A 19,832-nucleotide genomic window follows, 5' to 3' on the forward strand; every position below is an offset into this window, starting at 1 on the left:
TGTGTGTGTGTGTGTGTGTGTGTGTGTGTGTGTGTATGTGTGTGTGTCTGGGTCTGTGTTTATCTGTATATGTGTATGTGTGTATATGTGTGTGTCTGTGAGGACATGTGTGTATGTGTGCCAAGATGTGTGTGTCTGTGTGGATATGTGTATGTATGTGTCTGTCTACATGTGTCTGTGTGTATATTTGTGTGCCTGTGTCTATGTGTGTCTATATGTGTGCCTATATGTCTATGTGTGCGTATGTGTGTATATGCATGTGTGTTTCTGTGTGTGTGCAGATTATGCTTTTGTAAGCTTTCATTTTCCTCTACAGAACTCCTTCAGAATCATAAAGAAATGAAAACAGATTTTAATAGCAGGATTAAGAAAATGCAAATAGGTCATTCAAGACACTTTCAAATAAATAATGTCACCTATTATCTTTTAGACATAAACTATCTACCTCACCAAGAGTTCAGTTTAGGAATACAGACCGTAAACTGACTGAAAAAGAAATGACAAACTTAAAATATTACGCTAATTTCAAATCTCAAGAATTAAATACTTAAAGTATGACATGTTCCTGGGTAAAATTAATAAAATTAATTTTATTAATTAGTTAATTCACACTTAACTGTGGGTATATTGTAAAGTGTGTGTTTTAAGTCTGGAAAGTTGGCACAGCAGGAATTCCGACTTGATCATGACAATGTGAGCCAAGTCTACAAATCTCCCCACTCCTTCTTTAGGGAGCTTGTACTCAGGGCTTACACAATAGGAACTACAAGCTTATGGGCCCAAAACAAGGCCACCAGAAAGAAGAAACCATGCTGGCAGGAATGTCTACCCCATACCTTAAAAATAAGTGCACTGTGGTAAATTATTAGTAGTACCGGACGACAGATTGGAAATCAGGGAATGCTCCAGAATTAGATAGCAAGGTAACCGACTTAAAGTCAGAACATCACCAGAATAAATACAGAGAGATATAACCACACTAAGCTATTGAGTTGCATCTTGTGCTGTTTTGAGAGCTCAGTCCCAATCTGACTGAGCAGGGCACAACCTCAGCGACCATAGTAAAAATGTTGGTCTCTTCAATAACAGTTCAAGGAATTTCAGGGAAAATGTGAAGATGGGGAAAACAGAACTTACAGAGCATTTGCAGGAGACCTAGAAATGTCCAGAAGACAGACTGCTCTAAACAGCAGAATTTAATAAGTGATAATTACCATGAACATCATCATCATTCAGCAAATCTGTGACCTATTTTTAAAATCTATATAGATTTCTTGGTAAATTCATGCTGGCTTGCGTATTAGTTGGTAATTGATTTTTTGCAATAAGTTGGCACTTCTGCTTCTCAGAAAATCCATTCAGAGAATGTTAATTATTAAGACAATCATTTTGAGAGAAAAATATTAGGAGACCTAGGAAAAGATTATACTTATTATATTTTTTAAACTTTGTGCTTCCTAACACACAGACCAAAAGCAAAGTACCACAGAAACCACAATGACTATGACAACAGTACAAGAAGTAATTCTAAATATAACAAGAAAGATGTCATAGTATATTTTCATACACCTAGAAGATTACTCAAAAAAATGATTTATCACATGTATACAAAATTATTTGATATACTTAAAAGCAATACTCTAAAAGCACTGGATCAGTAGTTTTACATAAAGGCTAACAGAAAATGCAAAAGAAAATAGCTAAAAAAGCGCAATTGTCCAGGGTAAGAGAAAGGAAAATAAGCTTTGCAATAAAGAAATATAAAATTATATATATATATGATAATAGTTGCAAAAAGTAAACGTTAACCAAATAGCCAAATAAAGAAAATTATCAGTGTATTTATGGAAACAAACTCACACGGACTAGGGTAGCAGGTGCAGAGTTGTAAAGATTTAAGCCAGACAGGGTCCCAGATAGGAGGAAATGGACATGGGTTCATCCATAGCTAAAAAGCAATCTGTAATTGGTACCCATTTGTAAAGGAAAAATTAATTTTCTCTAATAAAATTCCACTGGGTATACTAATCACTAAAAGAGGACAAAACAATAGTAAAGATGTCTGAAAAAGTCATTATCAACTACCTAAAAAAAACTATAATACACATCAGTCTATGAATATATATGTATAGCTTTAAAAAAATTTCCACATCTGGGCTGACCATGCTTCCTCCAAAAGCTGAAGACCACCTAACAAAAACTAACACCAGGCACAAGAAGCCCTCTTTTTAGTTGCTGCTCAGGGTTGTCCAGGAGACTCTGAAAACATACAACTTTTACTGCCCTTGATTGCCCCGCAAAATGCACTTCAGACCAGGGCCCAGAAGTCCCTGAGATGGAACTGACTTGAATGTTTTTTCCCTGAAGACTAGCTCTCAGGGTACCTGAAGGCACGAGGCAAGCTTCCAAAGGAGTGGGACAACCAATCTTACCAATCTCTAATGCTGATGAACTACATCAACAACCAGCATGGTACAATAATCCCAAGAGTGCACTAGCAGCATGCATAACTTGGCAGTAATCAACAGTTCTCTAACTGGACTTCAGATCCGTTCAATAAGAGGAAAACCATGAGTGATCCTGGAAACCTAGTCAACTACCCTGGGTGAGTGAAGTAATAGATCTTGGAAGAGAACCTACAACCAACACTTTACTAAACCAACACAATCCCTAATTATATTCTAAATATTTGCCCTTATACCCTCAGATAAGTGCAGGCCCCACCCCTCATCAAAGAAACTTCTTTTTGGAACAAACAGATACCATTACTGAAAACTACAACCAATAAAAATGCAGAGTCATGGAGTCAAGTATGAATGGATAAGCTCATGGACCACTGGGGAAGAGGATAAAAAGAAGACAAGAGCCAGAGGATCGGAAAGTTCACAGTAAGATTGTGTCTCCTAGTAGTGACAGAAGCTACACCCATAAATACTCACCAACATGAACTGAACAAGGACAATAATAGACACACCAAAGTCAACTAAGGTAAAATCCCGTGAGGTTTCAATCCTATACAAAGAACTACAGGAAACTAAACAATGTTGTTATGAATAGACAAAATAGTCTTCTCTAGGGAAGAGCACACCAGTTGGTTGACCAATACCAAATATCAAGCCTGAAAACATATACACATAATAAATATTATACAGACTGAGTGGTTATGTTTAGGAATATATATATATATATATATATATATATATATATATATTCATGTAAGAAAAAATAATGAAAAAAGAGGCCATGAATTTAAAAGAGATAAAAAGGGAGGGTTCTGAGGGAAGAAAAGGGGAGGGTGAATAATATAAGTTATAATCTCAAAAAAATAAAAAATAATTCAACCATAATAAAAATAAAGCAAGCAATTTAAAGAATAAGAAAAAATTAGGCAGGTATTTCAATATAAAAGCTACAGAGATGACAAAATGGAACATGAAAGGATGATCTACATTAGTCATTATGAAAATAAATATTACAATGATCAGATGTCTTTAAGAATGGCCTGAATGAAAACCATTAATGTTTTACCATATTTCAACCTTTGGTCCCCAGAACTGGGAGAGAGGAAGTATGTGCTGTTTTTATTGTGTTTACTACAGCAGCTCAAGAAAGAATGAAAGCGCCTGAAGGAACTCCGAGGAATTATGCTATGAGTTAAAAGTCAGTCCCCGAAAGTTACACACAATATGACTCCAGTTGGGTAAGAAATCAAATCTGCAAAAAGGAAGGTGGATTTGTAGCAATCAAGGACACACAGGGCAGAGGACAGGATGGCTATAGTCAAGGACACACGGAGAGGACAGAGGACAGGATGACTACAGTCAAGAACACACGGACAGGGCAGAGGACAGGATGACTACAGTCAAGGACACACGGAGAGGACAGAGGACAGGATGACTACAGTCAAGGACACACGGAGAGGACAGAGGACAGGATGGCTACAGTCAAGGGCACATGGAGAGGGCAGAGGTCAGGATGACTACAGTCAAGGGCACATGGAGAGGGCAGAGGTCAGGATGACTACAGTCAAGGGCACACGGAGAGGGCAGAGGTCAGGATGACTACAGTCAAGGACACATGGAGAGGGCAGAGAACAGCAGGGCTACAGTCAAGGACACACGGAGAGGACAGAGGACAGGATGACTACAGTCAAGGACACACGGAGAGGGCAGAGGTCAGGATGACTACAGTCAAGGACACACGGAGAGGGCAGAGGACAGGATGACTACAGTCAAGGACACACGGAGAGGACAGAGGTCAGGATGACTACAGTCAAGAACACACGGAGAGGGCAGAGGACAGAATGACTACAGTCAAGGACACACGGAGAGGGCAGAGGACAGAATGACTACAGTCAAGGACACACGGAGAGGGCAGAGGACAGGATGACTACAGTCAAGGACACACGGAGAGGACAGAGGACAGGATGGCTACAGTCAAGGACACACGGAGAGGACAGAGGTCAGGATGGCTACCGTCAAGGGCACACGGAGAGGGCAGAGGACAGGATGACTACAGTCAAGGACACACGGAGAGGGCAGAGGACAGGATGACTACAGTCAAGGACACACGGAGAGGACAGAGGTCAGGATGACTACAGGCAAGGACACATGGAGAGGGCAGAGGTCAGGATGACTACAGTCAAGGACACACGGAGAGGGCAGAGGACAGGATGACTACAGTCAAGGACACACGGAGAGGGCAGAGGACAGGATGACTACAGTCAAGGGCACACGGAGAGGGCAGAGGACAGGATGACTACAGTCAAGGACACACGGAGAGGACAGAGGACAGGATGGCTATAGTCAAGGGCACATGGAGAGGGCAGAGGTCAGGATGACTACAGTCAAGGACACATGGAGAGGGCAGAGGACAGCAGGGCTACAGTCAAGGACACACGGAGAGGACAGAGGACAGGATGACTACAGTCAAGGACACACGGAGAGGGCAGAGGTCAGGATGACTACAGTCAAGGGCACATGGAGAGGACAGAGGTCAGGATGACTACAGTCAAGGACACACAGGGCAGAGGACAGGATGACTACAGTCAAGGACACACGGAGAGGGCAGAGGACAGGATGACTACAGTCAAGGACACACGGAGAGGGCAGAGGTCAGGATGGCTACAGTCAAGGACACACAGGGCAGAGGACAGGATGACTACAGTCAAGGACACACGGAGAGGGCAGAGGACAGGATGACTACAGTCAAGGACACACGGAGAGGGCAGAGGACAGGATGGCTACAGTCAAGGACACACGGAGAGGGCAGAGGTCAGGATGACTACAGTCAAGGACACACAGAGAGGACAGAGGTCAGGATGACTACAGTCAAGGGCACACAGAGAGGGCAGAGGTCAGGATGACTACCGTCAAGGACACACGGAGAGGGCAGAGGACAGCAGGGCTACAGTCAAGGACACACGGAGAGGGCAGAGGACAGGATGACTACAGTCAAGGACACATGGAGAGGGCAGAGGTCAGGATGACTACAGTCAAGGACACACGGAGAGGGCAGAGGACAGCAGGGCTACAGTCAAGGGTACACGGAGAGGGCAGAGGACAGGATGACTACAGTCAAGGGCACACGGAGAGGGCAGAGGACAGGATGACTACAGTCAAGGACACACGGAGAGGGCAGAGGACAGGATGACTACAGTCAAGGGCACATGGAGAGGACAGAGGTCAGGATGACTACAGTCAAGGGCACACGGAGAGGGCAGAGGTCAGGATGACTACCGTCAAGGGCACACGGAGAGGGCAGAGGACAGGATGGCTATAGTCAAGGGCACATGGAGAGGGCAGAGGTCAGGATGACTACCGTCAAGGACACACGGAGAGGGCAGAGGACAGCAGGGCTACAGTCAAGGACACACGGAGAGGGCAGAGGACAGCAGGGCTACAGTCAAGGACACATGGAGAGGGCAGAGGTCAGGATGACTACAGTCAAGAACACACGGAGAGGGCAGAGGACAGGATGACTACAGTCAAGGACACACGGAGAGGACAGAGGACAGGATGACTACAGTCAAGAACACATGGAGAGGGCAGAGGACAGGATGACTACAGTCAAGGACACACGGAGAGGGCAGAGGACAGGATGACTACAGTCAAGGACACACGGAGAGGACAGAGGACAGGATGACTACAGTCAAGGACACACGGAGAGGGCAGAGGTCAGGATGACTACAGTCAAGGGCACATGGAGAGGACAGAGGTCAGGATGACTACAGTCAAGGACACACAGGGCAGAGGACAGGATGACTACAGTCAAGGACACACGGAGAGGGCAGAGGACAGGATGACTACAGTCAAGGACACACGGAGAGGGCAGAGGTCAGGATGGCTACAGTCAAGGACACACAGGGCAGAGGACAGGATGACTACAGTCAAGGACACACGGAGAGGGCAGAGGACAGGATGACTACAGTCAAGGACACACGGAGAGGGCAGAGGACAGGATGGCTACAGTCAAGGACACACGGAGAGGGCAGAGGTCAGGATGACTACAGTCAAGGACACACAGAGAGGACAGAGGTCAGGATGACTACAGTCAAGGGCACACAGAGAGGGCAGAGGTCAGGATGACTACCGTCAAGGACACACGGAGAGGGCAGAGGACAGCAGGGCTACAGTCAAGGACACACGGAGAGGGCAGAGGACAGGATGACTACAGTCAAGGACACATGGAGAGGGCAGAGGTCAGGATGACTACAGTCAAGGACACACGGAGAGGGCAGAGGACAGCAGGGCTACAGTCAAGGGTACACGGAGAGGGCAGAGGACAGGATGACTACAGTCAAGGGCACACGGAGAGGGCAGAGGACAGGATGACTACAGTCAAGGACACACAGGGCAGAGGACAGGATGACTACAGTCAAGGGCACATGGAGAGGACAGAGGACAGGATGGCTATAGTCAAGGGCACATGGAGAGGGCAGAGGTCAGGATGACTACCGTCAAGGACACACGGAGAGGGCAGAGGACAGCAGGGCTACAGTCAAGGACACACGGAGAGGGCAGAGGACAGCAGGGCTACAGTCAAGGACACATGGAGAGGGCAGAGGTCAGGATGACTACAGTCAAGGACACACGGAGAGGGCAGAGGTCAGGATGACTACAGTCAAGGGCACATGGAGAGGGCAGAGGACAGGATGACTACAGTCAAGGACACACGGAGAGGACAGAGGTCAGGATGGCTACAGTCAAGAACACACGGAGAGGGCAGAGGACAGGATGACTACAGTCAAGGACACACGGAGAGGACAGAGGACAGGATGACTACAGTCAAGGACACACGGAGAGGACAGAGGACAGGATGGCTACAGTCAAGGACACACGGAGAGGGCAGAGGTCAGGATGACTACAGTCAAGGGCACACGGAGAGGGCAGAGGACAGGATGGCTACAGTCAAGGAGACACGGAGAGGACAGAGGACAGCAGGGCTACAGTCAAGGACACATGGAGAGGGCAGAGGACAGGATGACTACAGTCAAGGACACACGGAGAGGGCAGAGGACAGGATGACTACAGTCAAGGACACATGGAGAGGACAGAGGACAGAATGGCTACAGTCAAGGACACACGGAGAGGGCAGAGGTCAGGATGACTACAGTCAAGGACACACAGGGCAGAGGACAGGATGGCTACCGTCAAAGGCACATGGAGAGGACAGAGGACAGCAGGGCTACAGTCAAGGGCACACGGAGAGGACAGAGGACAGGATGACTATAGTCAAGGGCACACGGAGAGGGCAGAGGTCAGTCAAGGACACACGGAGAGGGCAGAGGACAGCAGGGCTACAGTCAAGGACACACGGAGAGGGCAGAGGTCAGGATGGCTACAGTCAAGGACACACGGAGAGGGCAGAGGACAGGATGACTACAGTCAAGAACACACGGAGAGGGCAGAGGACAGGATGACTACAGTCAAGGACACACGGAGAGGACAGAGGACAGGATGACTACAGTCAAGGGCACATGGAGAGGGCAGAGGACAGGATGACTACCGTCAAGGACACACGGAGAGGGCAGAGGACAGGATGACTACAGTCAAGGACACACGGAGAGGACAGAGGACAGGATGACTACAGTCAAGGGCACATGGAGAGGGCAGAGGTCAGGATGACTACAGTCAAGGGCACACGGAGAGGGCAGAGGACAGGATGACTACAGTCAAGGACACATGGAGAGGACAGAGGACAGGATGACTACAGTCAAGGGCACATGGAGAGGGCAGAGGTCAGGATGACTACCGTCAAGGACACACGGAGAGGGCAGAGGACAGGATGACTACAGTCAAGGACACACGGAGAGGGCAGAGGACAGGATGACTACAGTCAAGGACACATGGAGAGGACAGAGGACAGGATGACTACAGTCAAGGGCACATGGAGAGGGCAGAGGTCAGGATGACTACCGTCAAGGACACACGGAGAGGGCAGAGGACAGGATGACTACAGTCAAGGGCACATGGAGAGGGCAGAGGTCAGGATGACTACAGTCAAGGGAACACGGAGAGGGCAGAGGACAGAGGTCAGGATGGCTACAGTCAAGGGCACATGGAGAGGGCGGCATGGCATGAAAAACCTACAGCCTAGGTCTCTGCATACAGCTTATAACGAGGGCTACCTGGTTCTAAAAGTAAGAAACAAATCAAACGATACAGCACAACTGCTACCTCCTAGTGCCTGGGTCCCAGGCACTCCCGGTTCCAACATAATCTAGGGATACACTTTTAAATCTTCCCTTCAGAAGCTGTGGCTACTGGGAAGTTAGAGACACATATCTAATCCAAAGATTTAATTTAAGACCATCCATACTATATGATGAGGACAAAATAATAATTCTATTAAGTAGAAATTCAATAGGATTCTATTATTTAGAAATAATTTAAGAATATGAACATATAATAAACATTTTAGTATTTCTGAAAAAATATAATTTTATTGTTTTATTACTTTTAAGTAACAAAGTATCTGAAGATAATAAAATATTACAAAAATAAAAATAATGCTCTCTCTAAAATATACAGTCTCACTATGTAGCCCAGGTTGGACATTTATGAACACCCCTAGCCTTAAAAATAATTATAAGTTCATGTTTTAAACTAGAGCAAAATTTATCCTCATTACATATGTGTATTTATAGAAAGAGATATCTATATCTATATGTAGATGAAGGGGTGGATAGATGAGAGATAGATAGATGTGGATGGCACAAACTAAGGACTTACCCAGGAAATACTGAAATATTATGGGAAAAAACATAAATGTATCACCATACAGTCCTATTCAGAACATTTGTTTAATAAAATATTTTAACATATAAATATGGAGGCAAGGTTCAGTCCACCAATTTCTCAGTCAAGGACAGTCAGCAGTAACTGTTTGGGCATCTAAATAGACTTCAAATTTTAATACTGTACGCTGAAGCTAACAGTAAGAACTCAGGATAATGAAGGCTACGTGACCGGGCTCGCTACGACTCAGCCCTGAAAGCCCGGTCAGGCTAACCCTTCTAACTCCTAAAAGTTCTATTAGCCTGTGGGGCCTCTGCGGAAGTCGGGTGAAATCCGAGGCCAGCTCCACCCCTACCTGTGGGTACCTCTGTTCCAGGGTGCCCTACCTAGACCGGCCTCGGTACAGGACTGGCATGTACCATGTACGTACGGCCCCTGGGCTGAGCTGCTAGAGGCCGAAGCTGCGGCTGAACGCCCTGGCTCTACAGCAGCCAATGCTGCGGGGCCATTAACGGCACACGCCCTCACGCACGTGTGACGAGGCGCCAGCACCGCGGACTGGAGGTGGTGAGATTTTCAAAGAGAAAAACAAAATAGGGGTGCCAAGGAGGAAAGAAGAAACAATGCAGAAAAACCTGATCTGGGCCAAAGAAAAGAAAACTCTCATGGTCCACGGTGAATAAAGACTGCAAAACAGAACAGCCAGTCCCACCCAAACTTGGGCAAAACTGTTATGAGGAAAGATTTCGGAGAAAGCTTGTACTTCCTTCTAGGTGGATATTTTTGTACAGAAAAAGCAATTTGGTGATCGGAGACTTCAAAAAGCACAGGAAAGACAGCAGCCAAGTCAGACATGATTCAGTGGTCCGGAAAGACAGCTGCCCTACTCCAGACATGGGTAATCGCTGAGATTCTTATTTCTGCAGTAATGGGACAAAGGCTAGATCTATGTGGGTTGAAAACTAAGTGGTAATTGGGAAATGGATGGGAACTGCTCCTAGAATGAGTTCAAACTCAGAAACGAGAAAGCAAAGGGTAAAATGGGGGAAATATTGGGGTACAAGTGAGTGACAGCACAGCACTGCCTGGCAGATGTCAGCTGAGTACTGTGCCCAGCACCTCAGAGATGGGAGGTGGAATGGGGGTGGGGAGGAGACTTGAAGACTGGTGGTTCTGGGGTCAACGCTGAAAAGGTGAGTATAAGGACCCAGCTGGAAGGAAGAAAAAGGTAAATATCTAAAATAACACAAATTTTCTGAGAAAATAAAAGATGGCAATACTTTAAAAATCTCACAAGAAATGACACAGAAGGGTACATTGTACTGTAAAAAAAGATGGGCATTAGGATGGGTGCTGAGGGGAAAGATGTGGATTTCAGGTATCTAGTTAATGCTTGGGAGTTTTCTGTGATACAGAAGTCCATCAGCTGACTATAATAAAGGAAGTGGGAAGATTGAAAATTTAATCAAAGTAGAGAATATCTGAGAAGTTATACCAAAAAATAAAAGCTAGTGTAGATAAGAGAGACCTAACACATCACAAAACCCTCGAGAGCTTTGAAATCTGAAAGCAGCAGTGAGAGTTTGAGGGCGATAAGTTTATGTTGCAGTCAGAACTGGGAAGACCACGCAGACAACCAACCATGTTGTGGTTTCCCGTCATCACGGCTGACGATCAGTAAAAAGGATAATGCACAAGCTAAAGAGAGGTGCCGCTGTTCCAGTGCCCTCCGTGCAATCATCAGAGCATGAGCTCCAATCCCAAGCACCCACAGAAAAGCCAGGTGTCTTTCTGTGCATCTGTAGCCTCAGTGCTAGATAGGACGCAGGAAGCCAGGAGGTTTCCTGGAGCACAACGGTCAGCCAGCATACCCAAATGAATGGGCTCAGGGTGGTTCAGTGAAAGAGCCTGACTCAAAAAACAAAAAACCCACAAATGAAATGGAGATATTCAGGATAACCAACATTAAACTTTGGTTCCACATGCATACACATATATGCTTGCATACACACACACACACACACACACACACACACAGAGAGAGAGAGAGAGAGAGAGAGAGAGAGAGAGAGAGAGAGAGAGAGAGAGAGAGAGACAGAATAAAATAAAAGACAACGGGCTTAGGAAGATGGCTCAATTAGTAAAGTTCTTACACAGAAGCATGAGTGCCTGAGTTCAATCCCAGCACCCACAGAAACAGGTTATTGCTATTGCTCTTGGTGACCCCACTGAAACTTGATAATATGACCCTATTGCTAAAGACAACACCTACCCTGATCACAGAACATGAAGAAATCAGGCTGGTACTGACCTAAAAGCTTCCTTTCTGCTGGCTAGGTTTCACAGTGCAATATCATACATTGGGGGCTATTAGAGAAGAAAACCTACCAACAGTCTGACACAGCCCTAAACTGTGCAAACTACAGGAATGACCGACAAGACATGATAACCATGTGAGCAACAGTGGCAGGAATGCTATGGGGGTAATCAACAACTTTTAATCATACTTAATTAAGGCCTGTCCTACAGAAGGAAACTCATCCCTGGAACTATGATCAAGAGCAAGAACCTGTGGCTGATGAGGTTACAGGCATGACTACTATTAGTCTACAACAGGCATAGAATTAAAATGACCCCTAAATTTGTATCCTTATACTCATAGATGAGTATAACTCTCACCCTTCACCAGAGAAGCTTCATTATGCAGTGGACGGCTGTTATAGAGAGATGAACGAGCCAAAGTATGCAGAATTACATGACCATGCTCAGTCCTCAATGGGACATCTAGGTCACACACTTTTCTCCATAAGGCTCAGAGAATACTGTAGAAGAGGGAGTGAGAAGTCAGGAAAGACGGCTGCAAAGTTATGTCCTTTGGACACTCATGACATCACTGCAGCCATGGCTGACAGCACGAGACCTGCACAAGGTCAAGCCCGTCAATATTCCAGCTCGGTAAGGAGCCATGGGCAACTGCAGAGAAGGGAAGAAGGCAGTCTTTGGCAGCAGTGTGGTAGGATGTCCATGTTCCACTGGGTGGCGCCCTACACCCACGTGCATACCAACAGCACTAAGTGAGTGGATGTGAGGGAGAGAAGGGGAGAAGAAGAAAAAGAACAACAAAACAGGAAGTTGGGTGGATAGGGTGGTGTGGGAAGAGTCAAAGAGGAAGCAACAAATGTGGATATAATCTAAACAAATAGTATTCATGCATACAAGTACTAAAAAATAAATTAAAAATTAAAAGCCTCAAAAGCTTTACAAGCACCTATAACCCCACTGATAGGAACCCAAGAGAATCCTGGGGGTTGTTAGCCAGCCAATCTAGTCGAATCATCAAGTTCCAACCCAATGAGACCCTGCCTTTAAAAATAAGGTGGAGAGCAATTGAGGCAGACACTTGACATCAAATTATGGTCTCCATACATGTTCTTGTACCTGCACACATAAGCAAGTACACACATCTACCAAAAGATACAGATACACACATTCTTGTACCTTCACACATAGGAGAGTACACATATCTAACACACACTCTTGGACCTGCATGCATAGCGGAGTACACACATCTACTAAAAGACAGAAATGTATTAATACAAGTAAAATCAAAAGACCCAGAACGATATTTCAAGTCAGAAATCAGCTAGACAAATACCAGGAAAGCAAGAATAACAAAGTAAACTGAAGCTGATTACTATATGCAAAGTAGATCAGTGTGTTCTAATTAATTTATCTGATGCCTTTTAACACAACAGCAGTCAATTTCTAGATAACACTTCTCTGAATCCTTTTAAAAAGGGATTTACAATAAGTCTCACAAAAAAATAAATGTTGAGCAACAAAGATAGCTTTTAACAAAGGATTCTTCATGAGGTAATGCAAACTGTTAAAACATTAAGACATCTGATCGTGGCATTTTATTTACAAATCCAATACCACTTTTCTAGAACACATCTGCCTTAGTTAAGGTTTCTAATGCTGTGATGAAACACCATGACCTAAATCTTGGAGAAGAAAGGGTTTATTCTGCTGACATTTCCAGGTAACAGTCCATCACTGAGGAAAGTCAGGGAAAGAACTCAAGCAGGGCAGAAACCTGGAGGCAGAAGCTGAAGCAGAGGCCATGGAGGAACACTGATTATAGGCTTGTTCTGCATGACTTCCTCAGTTTGTTTTCTTATCGTACCCTGGCCCAGTAGCCCAGGGGTGGCACTGTCCACAGAGAGATAGGCCATTGGACATCAATCACTAATCAAGAAAATGCACCACAGGCTTGCCCACAGATCAATCGCAGATGAGGCTGCCTCTTCTCAGATGACTCTAGTTTGTATCAAGTTCACATGAAACTAGCTGTTAAATATCACATTTTTCAAAAATACAAAAACAGCTCTCCAGAGTCATATGATATAACTACACAAAATTCCACTGTTTTAAAATGAAAACTTCCATTTCTGGAAATGCTATATCCACACCAGCATGTAGCAAGTATTTTTGCAAAAATACATGCTTTCGCCTCTACTCTTTCAGACGGTATCTCTGGTACTCACTCAGACTTCTTTTCACAGGTCTCAGAAGATTCTTCAATCCTCTTCTCCAGCTCCAGGACAGCCTCCTCCTTGTGTAAAAGCATCTGCTGTGTCTGCGTGAGCTCTTCTGCTAAAGTCTTCAACCTGGAAGGAGAAGTCACCATTATCAATAACACACTAAATACGCTCATCTGCATATGCCCATCTCTCAGTGTGGCCATGAGGTGCTATCTGGAGAAGGCGCCTATCCTTAGGAACCAAACTACTCAAGGTATCACAACACTTAAGACACTCACAAGTCAGAGACCCTGGGGCTACTCTGCCATGTGGCGGGGACAAAGTGGGGGATGCCATGAGTCACAGCTGTAGAATGGGGGCTATTCTGTTATAACCCTAAGAAAAGGTTTAAACAACAGCGTAAGAACCACAGAGGGAACAGTAGTCAGGGTGTCCGGCTCTCAAAGAACGACAGCAGCTGCCCGTGTCAGCTTGGCCACATCTGAGGAAGGAAAGGAAGGCTGCCACATTCCTATGCTCTCCCCATTCCCTACATGAGCCCAGCCAGAACTTCCTCCCCCAATCCTTCAGGCATTGTGCTATATTTTGGACATTACCATGCCCTCTGGGTTCACAAATTAGGGGGTCTCTGGAGTGACTAGTCCATGAACATCTCAAGATAATGGGGGTGTGGTACAAATACGGTAAGCCTATGGAGTGAGTGAACACAGACAACCCTGCTAAAACAGCATGTCCTCGGAATGCCCAGCAGAACTCCTACAGCAGGCCTGCCATGCCACCCACTAGTTTCCAGTCATTAAATAGTCCAGAAGCTTCTCCAGTCCAAGAACCTTGACAACAGGACTTTCAAACACTTTCATGTTGTTCAATATTTTTCTTGCTTTTTATATAATTGCATTTATTTTTCATTGGTTTTCCCTCTCTTTGACATATCTTCTCTCACAAATCATTCATCCATTTCTTCCCTTGCTTTATCTTATTAATTTTTAACATTTCAGAGTCTATATTATTTTTGCCCTTCTTTTCTATTCTCATCAGTAATGTAGCTGTTGTTCTTAACTGGTTCACAGTATTTCTATATCTGATTTGAACCTATATAGTCACTGTGCCTTGCTTTTCTCCTTCTTCGACACCACTGGGGATTGAGGCCAGCACCTCAAAGACTTTGGGGAGGGGGCTTTGCTGCTAGCTACATACACACCATCCCAGTTGAGAGAAACTGTCCTTTATTCTCTACCCACGACCTAATCACAGGCAAACCTTTCCAGATATTACAGATAAAGGACACCACAACCCCCAGCTGCTAATCCAGCTCCAAGAAACCACAACTGGAAGGAGCCTCGAGTCCTGTGCCCAGACAGTCAGCACTTAGCAACAGCAGAGTGACAAATGACAGGAGGAATGGCACCTACAAAGGATTTCATATGGACCGTCCCCATTCCCTGGAGCACACCCTGCTAACTAGGGGGAATGAGCCAGAGTGCCCCATCTGTAGACCATTCTTTATAGCATCATACATATATGAAATACCATAGCCAAACTGCAATATTATAATGTATGCTAATAATAACATTAAAAAGTGTAAGAGAGACATTCTTTACATTTATACATCCCTACAGATGTATAAATTGAAACATAGGAGCTCAAGAAACATGAAAAACAGCCAGCAATTGTTCTCCAAAAGTCCCTGATTTCATAGCAAATTACTCCAAAAATGTCTAAATGAATGATATGTAGACAAAGAATTCAAAAGACTGATTTTAAAAATGATCGATGAATTTAAAGAGGATACAAATAAACAGTTGACTAAATTAAGGAACGTAATATAGAACATGAAAGAACAATTCATTAATGAGAATCTGAAAAAGAACCAAACAGTTATACTGAAAATTAAAGGCTCAATTAATCAATTAAAAAAAAACTCAAATCTTAATCTATAGACTGATCAAATAGTGAAAGACTACTTAGGCCTGAAAAAATGTCACTATATTCAGATAATAAAAAAAATGTAAAATAAACAGAATGGGCTAGCAAGATGGTCAGAAGGTAAAGACACTTAGGGACCTGACTTGGCCTCAAGAATCTATACCACATGTCTTAGGGCTTCCATCACTGGGGAAAAACAAACAAACAACAACAACAAAAACCATGAATGACCAAAAAGCAAGCTGGGGAAGAAAGGGTTTATTTGGCTTATGTTTCAACATTGCTATTCATCACTGAAGAAAGTCAGGGCAGGATTCCAAAAGCAGGAGCTGATCCAGAGGCAGAGGCCATGGAGAGGAGCTGCTTACTGACTTGCTTGTCATATTTTGCTCAGCCCACCTTCTTTTACACTTGATCTTAGCCAAAAGGCCGAGAAGCGATCCCACCTTCTTTTAGAACCCAGCACCAGCAGCCCAGAGATGGCACCACCCTCCATGGGCTGTGCTCTCCCTCAATGATACTGATTGACAAAATACCTTACAGCTGGGTCTCAAGGAGGCATTTCCTCAGCTGAGGCTCCTTCCTCTGATGACTCTAACTTGTGTCAAACTGGCACACAAAAACAGCCAGTACAACCGACCCCTTTTCAACTTGACACAAACACATCACTAGTAAGCCACATCCTTTCCTTTCTTATTCATCCCCAAGATCTCACATTAAAATCATAAATAATTTTAAAAATCCTCCAATCTTAAAAATTCAGTCCTTAAAATTTCAATCTTTTTAAAATATCCAATCTCTTTTAAAAGTCCAAATCTTTTATCTGTGGACTCCTTTAAAATCAAAATTAAATATCTTCTTTAAGACAGAAGAACCAGGGCACTGTCACAATCTTACCCAAACAAAACTAAACTCCAGGAGTATAAATAACTCAATATCCAACTATCTGGGCTCCACTCTCGATCTTCTAGACTCCAGCAAAGGGCCTGAGTCGCTTCTCCAGCTCCGCTCTCCGCAGCACACACAGCTTGTCTTCAAGGCACCGGCTGCCTCCACTCCACTGCTGCTGCTGTTCCTGATGGTTCTGGCATCTCTAAAATGTGGGGGTCCCTTGCTGCAAATGGACTGCACTTTCACCAATAACCTCTCATAGGTTCTCTTCATGGTGCCAAGCCTCAACTTTTTTGCTGACCCCTTCAGTCCTGGGCCTTCACCTGCCACTGAGGCTGCACCTTCACCAATGGCCTCTCCTGTTCTCTCACAGTGCCCAGCCTCAGCTGCTCTCCATGACCCCTTCATCCCTCCAAAACTAGTACCACCTCGGTGACTCTTACACATACCAAGTCCGCTGCCAGCATGAGGCACAACCCTGGCTGTCCCTGGAACACAGCTTCTCTGTGCTCTCAGGAATCACTTCCCAGAAGATTTCACTTCAGTGATGCTGGTCTCTTCTTAAACACTGCTAATTTCTCAGCTCTAGCTGACCAGCATCAAGTATCCCAGCAAAGCAAAATTTTGCTTTAGTAGCTCTGGTATGTAATTAATCGCAACTAATTCTTCATTCCCATCTAATCAGAACCACAGAGTCTTAATTCAAAATAACAAATAAGCTGGCCATGCAACATCAGAATAGTAAAGAGCAATTCGATAATGAGATTCTGAAGCAGAACCAAACAGTAATGCTGAAAATTGAAATCTCAATGAATCAAATAAAAATCTCATTTCAAATCTTCATCTGTAGACTGAATCAAGTAGTGAAAAACTACTTAGGCTTGAAAATGTATCACTATATTCAGATAATGAAAAAGAAAACAAAGAAGTAAAATAAACAGAATGGGCCAGCAGGAAAAGGCCATGGAGGAGAAAAGCAAACAGCTGGAAGGAGAAGGAACTGAAGCAGACGGGAGCTCTGCCAGTCCCCTCTCTCATGCTCTTGGCTTTCTCCTCTACAGCCCTTTCCTATCTCTTCTGTTCTCTAATTCCTCCTCTTCTCAATCACTCAGCTAAGCAGCTCTTTACTGAAGACAGTTCTTGCCTCAGCAACTCTCTGAAACACTAGGGAAGTAACAAGAAATAAACGACCTCAGGAAACTAAACTTTTACTACACAGATTTCAAAGCAAGAGAGACAAGACTGAAAAGAATGAAATTATTAAATTATTTGAAGAAAGCCTTTCATTTCCACTAGTCCTCTTTAAAAAAATAAAACCCAGAGTAAATGAATTAAGTGAAGGAGAGAAGGAGAAATATATTTTAGCAATTACAGTTTACACAGCAATAAGATAGCAAATGGAAGAGCTCCTTCGTCATAATGCCATTATATAGGCTTTATGTGCAAACACAACAGGAACAATTTAAAGGGTTTACTCTGTATTTTTAAATGATGCAGTATTATAAAATAAACCAGTTAGTATCTAAAAACAACACAGGGAGACATAATTAGCATTTGACTGTTTTTAATATGCACTTAAATTCATATGATCCTCACAATAAAGTATTATTACCTTCATTTATACCTGGGAAACTAAGGCATAAAAAATATGAGGATTTTGGCAACAGTCATATCGCTGATAGATATAAAGGCTGGTATTAGTGCCCAAGCAGCATAAATACTGAATCCCTCCTCTTAACTACTCTGTCTGTCTTAAGGAATTCTACCTATCAGAAATTGTTGTTTATAATAATTATGTAAACACAGAAATACATAAAGGCAACAATACAAACATGTTTACTGAGGTCCTATTCATAAACGCAATAACCAAAGCTGACTATATTATGGCGCTAATGATATTTTTCTGATTTTATAAGCTTCAGGACCCACAAAACCTGGATCCAAACAACTAAAAACAACCTAAATGTCTATCAATAAAAAGCTGAGTCACTATTGTGCAATGAAGCCTGGATCCAAAGTAAATATTTTCTCACTTTAAGTTGATTTTTCACATGTTGTATGTACTCTAAGCAATATTCATTTTCAATAAAACCTTAAAATACAAAAAGGAAAAAAAGCTGAGTCAGATAAATTACATAACTCAGGAGTATTAGAACACTGACATTAATAATGGTCCATAGCTCTGTATGCAAACCACTTTTCCTGTGTAAGTAGCTTCTGCCCTTCCCTGACAGTCCTCCAACCTCCACCACTTGCAACCCCACAAGCCTAGGTTCAGACGTGGGTCCATGAACTTTCTTCATTTGTGAACTCCCTTTGCCTAGCTGAGACCCAGAACCACCCTCCGTAAGCCACCTTTGTCTGGCCCAGCTAAGCAGATGGCTCACCAGTTTTACTTGCCCTGGCTCAGACAGAACATGTGCACTGCCCATCTAAGGAAGGCCAGATTATCACATCAGCCCCAAGCAAAGGAAGAAGTACACATGAGCAGGTCACATCACAGAAACAAAAACAACATGAATGGCTAGAACCGCACGTCTCCCATCAAACCCACTAGTCCTATAGATGTGTATTCGATTGAGAACTACCTATATGAACCCCAGGACACAGCATTTAAAAGAACAACCATAAACTTTATCAAAAACTTCAAGAAATTTAAAACTGACATAAATAAAGACTTGATTGAACTGTAAGAGGATAACAATAAACACCTAAGTGATTTCCAAGAAAATATAAATATGCATCTGGATGAATACGGAGGATAAATCAGGATTTGAAAACTGAATTCAATGTAGAGATTGGAGCATTGAAGAAAATGCAAGCCAAAATAAAGACAGACTGAAAACTCAATATCCCAGTTAGAAAACTCAAGGGAAAGCCTTTTTAAGTATAATGAATCAGGCAGAAGTTAAAATATCAGGACTCAAAGACAAAGTAAAGGTTCTAAAAAGAAATAAACAAAGAAAATGAAAAATATTTAAAGCACAGGATAGAATCATAAAGGAAATGTGAGACACCATCAAAGAAACAAATCTTTGAATTACAGTCAAAAGAGGGGAAAGAATCCCAAGACAATGGCTTTAACAAGATCAGAGAAAATTTCCCAAAACAAAGACATACTGACAGACACAAGCACATAAAATGCCAACTAGACAAGACCAGAAAGGAAACACCCAACAGCATCTCAGAAACACTGAATAAACAAAGAAAAAACTCTTCAAAAAGTTGCAAG

The 19,832-nt window shown here is 43.6% G+C and overlaps 1 protein-coding gene across 3 annotated transcripts in view; it reads right to left on the reverse strand.

Annotated features, from left to right (window-relative positions):
* The window catches only part of Fer (FER tyrosine kinase), a 328,203-nt gene that overhangs the window by 221,387 nt on the left and 86,984 nt on the right, over positions 1-19,832 (reverse strand). For all 3 annotated transcript variants that reach the window (XM_075952223.1, XM_075952224.1, XM_075952225.1), the window contains one exon: positions 13,787-13,909. In XM_075952223.1, coding sequence (XP_075808338.1) covers positions 13,787-13,909 — 123 coding nt within the window. The remainder of the gene's footprint in view (positions 1-13,786; positions 13,910-19,832) is intronic.

This window comes from Microtus pennsylvanicus, chromosome 17 (assembly GCF_037038515.1).
Source record: "Microtus pennsylvanicus isolate mMicPen1 chromosome 17, mMicPen1.hap1, whole genome shotgun sequence".
Lineage (NCBI taxonomy): Eukaryota > Metazoa > Chordata > Mammalia > Rodentia > Cricetidae > Microtus > Microtus pennsylvanicus.